The 3,335-nt window shown below is 51.7% G+C and overlaps 3 protein-coding genes across 3 annotated transcripts; all 3 read left to right on the top strand.

Moving 5' to 3' along the window:
• Positions 1–46: 46 nt before the first annotated feature.
• Positions 47–403, top strand: DQ04_01351050 (putative RNA-binding protein; the record flags this gene model as incomplete). Its single annotated transcript, XM_009310602.1, has 1 exon — positions 47–403. One exon carries the CDS (start codon positions 47–49, stop codon positions 401–403), a length of 357 nt encoding a protein of 118 aa, XP_009308877.1.
• A 139-nt stretch (positions 404–542) lies between these two features.
• On the top strand, positions 543–767 carry DQ04_01351040 (hypothetical protein; the record flags this gene model as incomplete). The annotated part of the gene is made up of 1 exon (XM_009310601.1): positions 543–767. One exon carries the CDS (start codon positions 543–545, stop codon positions 765–767), a length of 225 nt encoding a protein of 74 aa, XP_009308876.1.
• Positions 768–1,309: 542 nt separating this feature from the next.
• DQ04_01351030 (C-1-tetrahydrofolate synthase) lies at positions 1,310–3,181 on the top strand (the record flags this gene model as incomplete). Its single annotated transcript, XM_009310600.1, has 1 exon — positions 1,310–3,181. One exon carries the CDS (start codon positions 1,310–1,312, stop codon positions 3,179–3,181), a length of 1,872 nt encoding a protein of 623 aa, XP_009308875.1.
• Between the last annotated feature and the right edge of the window lie 154 nt (positions 3,182–3,335).

Genomic DNA, 3,335 nt, shown 5'->3' with positions numbered 1-3,335 from the left:
AAAAAAAAAAAAAAAAACACACACACATTGATAGAGAGAGAAGGGCATGTCTTCAAAGTCGTCAGATGGGGATAATGTGCAGTTCAACACCGATGTGGACCCAGAGGCAGAACTGGAGGAAATACGGCGCCAAGTGAACGATCTTCAAGAGGATCTCCGGTTAAAGACGTTGCAGGAAACCGCGGCCCAAGATGAGGGTAGCCGCAAGAGCACTGGCGCGGTGGCCGCGAAAAACACCTCCATATTTGTGGGTGGCATGGATCCTCGCACCACGGAGGGCGACCTCCGCGTGTTTTTTGGCTCGTGTGGAGCCATTAAGCGCATCACCATGCTGCGCGACAAGTTCACAGGACAGTTGAAGGGTAACGCGTACATTGAGTTTGAANTCGTGTGGAGCCATTAAGCGCATCACCATGCTGCGCGACAAGTTCACAGGACAGTTGAAGGGTAACGCGTACATTGAGTTTGAAACCGCTGAACAGGCCACAACCTCAATTTCGAAAGATGGCCATTCGTTGCACGGTAAGCCCCTGAACGTGGCAATGAAGCGTGACAATATTCCGGCGTTTCAGCGCGGCAGAGGGGCTGGTATGTTTCCACGCGGTGGATTCCGCGGAGGCGGACCGGCGGCGATGCAGCAGCAGATGGCGATGGCAGCAACGATGATGGCCGCCACAATGATGGGCGGTGGCGGTATGGGCTTCAGCCCCTTTGGTGGCCCGCCACGTGGTCGTGGGCGCGGGCGGGGGCGCGGAGCCCCGCATTAACGCATGACTTACTCAACGCCGCGATTGGCGTGGTGACGTCGTCGCGAATGTTGCGGGAGGTGTAACCCCCCAAGTGAGAGCAATGCTGGCCCTACAGTAGTGTCAGCAGCAGCAGCATCAGGCGAACCCAAGCAAGCCAAATACAAAACAAGAAAAGAAGAAAAAAAAAGTAAACGACCAACAAAAAAANGTGGTGACGTCGTCGCGAATGTTGCGGGAGGTGTAACCCCCCAAGTGAGAGCAATGCTGGCCCTACAGTAGTGTCAGCAGCAGCAGCAGCAGCAGCATCAGGCGAACCCAAGCAAGCCAAATACAAAACAAGAAAAGAAGAAAAAAAAAGTAAACGACCAACAAAAAAAAAAGTACTAAGCTTGTAGCGTGGTGAGTGACCTGCAGTTGGCATTGCATTATCTGTTCTGCCTACCTTTGCTCATTTGTTTTTCTCTCTTTCTCTCTCTATGTGCGTGTGTATGTGGCTTCATTGCACTCATCGCACAACATCTTAAGCAAGCGCATTATCTTATTGTTTTGGTTATTTGAGTATGTCGACCATCCGTTGTCTCCAGTGTCACAGCCCTGTCGCTAGCGATTTGGAGATCGCACAGAGCGTGGAGCCGTTTGCGGTTTCACGCATTGCCGAGGCCTTTGGTATCCTTCCTTCTGAAGTAAATTCCTACGGATCTGCAAAAGCCAAGGTTGCGCTGAGTATCCTCAAGCGGCTGGAAAAATCACCCTCAGGGAAGTATGTTGTCGTGGCGGGCATGAGCCCAACGCCGCTCGGTGAGGGTAAAAGTACAACGGTAATCGGCCTTGCGCAGTCTCTGTGCGCCCACCTCCACCGACCGACATTTGCGTGCATTCGGCAGCCCTCCCAAGGCCCTACCTTTGGCATCAAAGGAGGCGCGGCGGGTGGCGGTTACAGTCAGGTGATTCCAATGGAGGAATTTAATCTGCACAGTACAGGTGACATACATGCCATCACAGCTGCCAACAATCTCTTGGCCGCAGCTATCGACACGAGGATCTTCCACGAGCGTTCCCAAGGTGACGAAGCCCTGTACCGACGCCTCACAGGCGAGCTGAAGAATTTTACACCCATCATGCGAAAGCGACTGGATAAGCTGGGCATCCACAAGGAACATCCGAATGATTTGACTCCTGAAGAACGAAGCCGTTTTGCTCGCCTAAACATTGACCCCGATACCATCTCTTGGAAGAGAGTGATGGATGTCAATGATAGAATGCTAAGACAAATAACGATTGGACAGGGCAAAGAAGAGAAGGGGTTTACGCGGACGACTGGGTTTGACATCAGTGTGGCGTCTGAGTTGATGGCTATCCTTGCTCTCGCAAATGATCTGAGTGACATGCGGGCCCGTATTGGTGATATCGTGGTGGCGAAGAGTCTGTCTGGGGAATCCATTACCGCAGAAGACATCGGTTGCGCTGGAGCCATGACTGTGCTGATGCGTGATACAATCGAACCCACTCTCATGCAAACTCTGGAGGGCACGCCCGTTTTTGTACACGCAGGACCCTTCGGGAATATCGCACATGGAAACAGCAGCATCATTGCGGACCGAATTGGATTAAAATTGGTTGGTAATGACGGATTTGTATTGACAGAAGCGGGATTCGGTGCTGATATGGGTTGCGAGAAGTTCTTTAACATAAAGTGTCGCACAAGTGGACTGAAACCAGATGCAGCCGTCCTTGTCGCTACGGTCCGTGCTTTGAAGTTCCACGGTGGAGTGGAGCCCAGCAAAGCTGGCATTGAAAATGTGGAGGCCCTTCGACAGGGTTGCTCGAATCTACTTCGGCATGTAACGAATGTGCGGAAGTTCGGCGTACCCGTTGTAGTCGCTATCAACCAATTCTCTACCGACACTCCGGCGGAGTTGGATCTTGTGAAGGATCTTGCGCGACGTGAAGGAGGCGCCTTCGACGTGGTTGTGACGAACCACTGGGCTAAGGGCGGAGCGGGTGCTATTCCACTCGCTGAGGCGGTCATCCGTGCGACACAGACAGTGAAGGTGGAATTTCGTACGCTGTATCCCAATACCGACTCTCTCAAGCTTAAAATTGAGAAAATATGCAAGGAGATATATGGGGCAGGAGGCGTTGAGTACCTCAACGACACAAGTGAGAAGCTGGAGGACTTTGAGCGCCGGGGATATGGTTTGTTTCCCATTTGCATGGCAAAAACACAATACAGTTTCTCGCACGACCCGACTTTGAAGGGTGCTCCGACAGGTTTCACAGTGCCCATTCGCGACGTCCGTGTGAACTGTGGGGCAAAGTTTGTCTTCCCTCTCCTTGGTGACATCTCCACTATGCCAGGGCTTCCAACACGGCCGGCGTTCTTCAACATTGATATTGACGGTGAAACTGGTGTTGTCACGGGATTGTCATGAGGCATGTGCACTTTTGTGACTTGCCGCGGGGATATGAAAAGGAATAAACATACAGCCTTGTAGTATGCATGACACGAAAAAAAAATGCATAACGTAGCGTGGTTCGGTGGCTGGTTATGGTAGTCTTATTTGGGTTCTGTTTTGATTTTTTTTT

This window comes from Trypanosoma grayi, assembly GCF_000691245.1.
Source record: "Trypanosoma grayi strain ANR4 Tgr_135_V1, whole genome shotgun sequence".
Lineage (NCBI taxonomy): Eukaryota > Euglenozoa > Kinetoplastea > Trypanosomatida > Trypanosomatidae > Trypanosoma > Trypanosoma grayi.
Note: the sequence above shows the minus strand (reverse complement) of the source record. Positions and strands in the feature narration are given on the sequence as shown.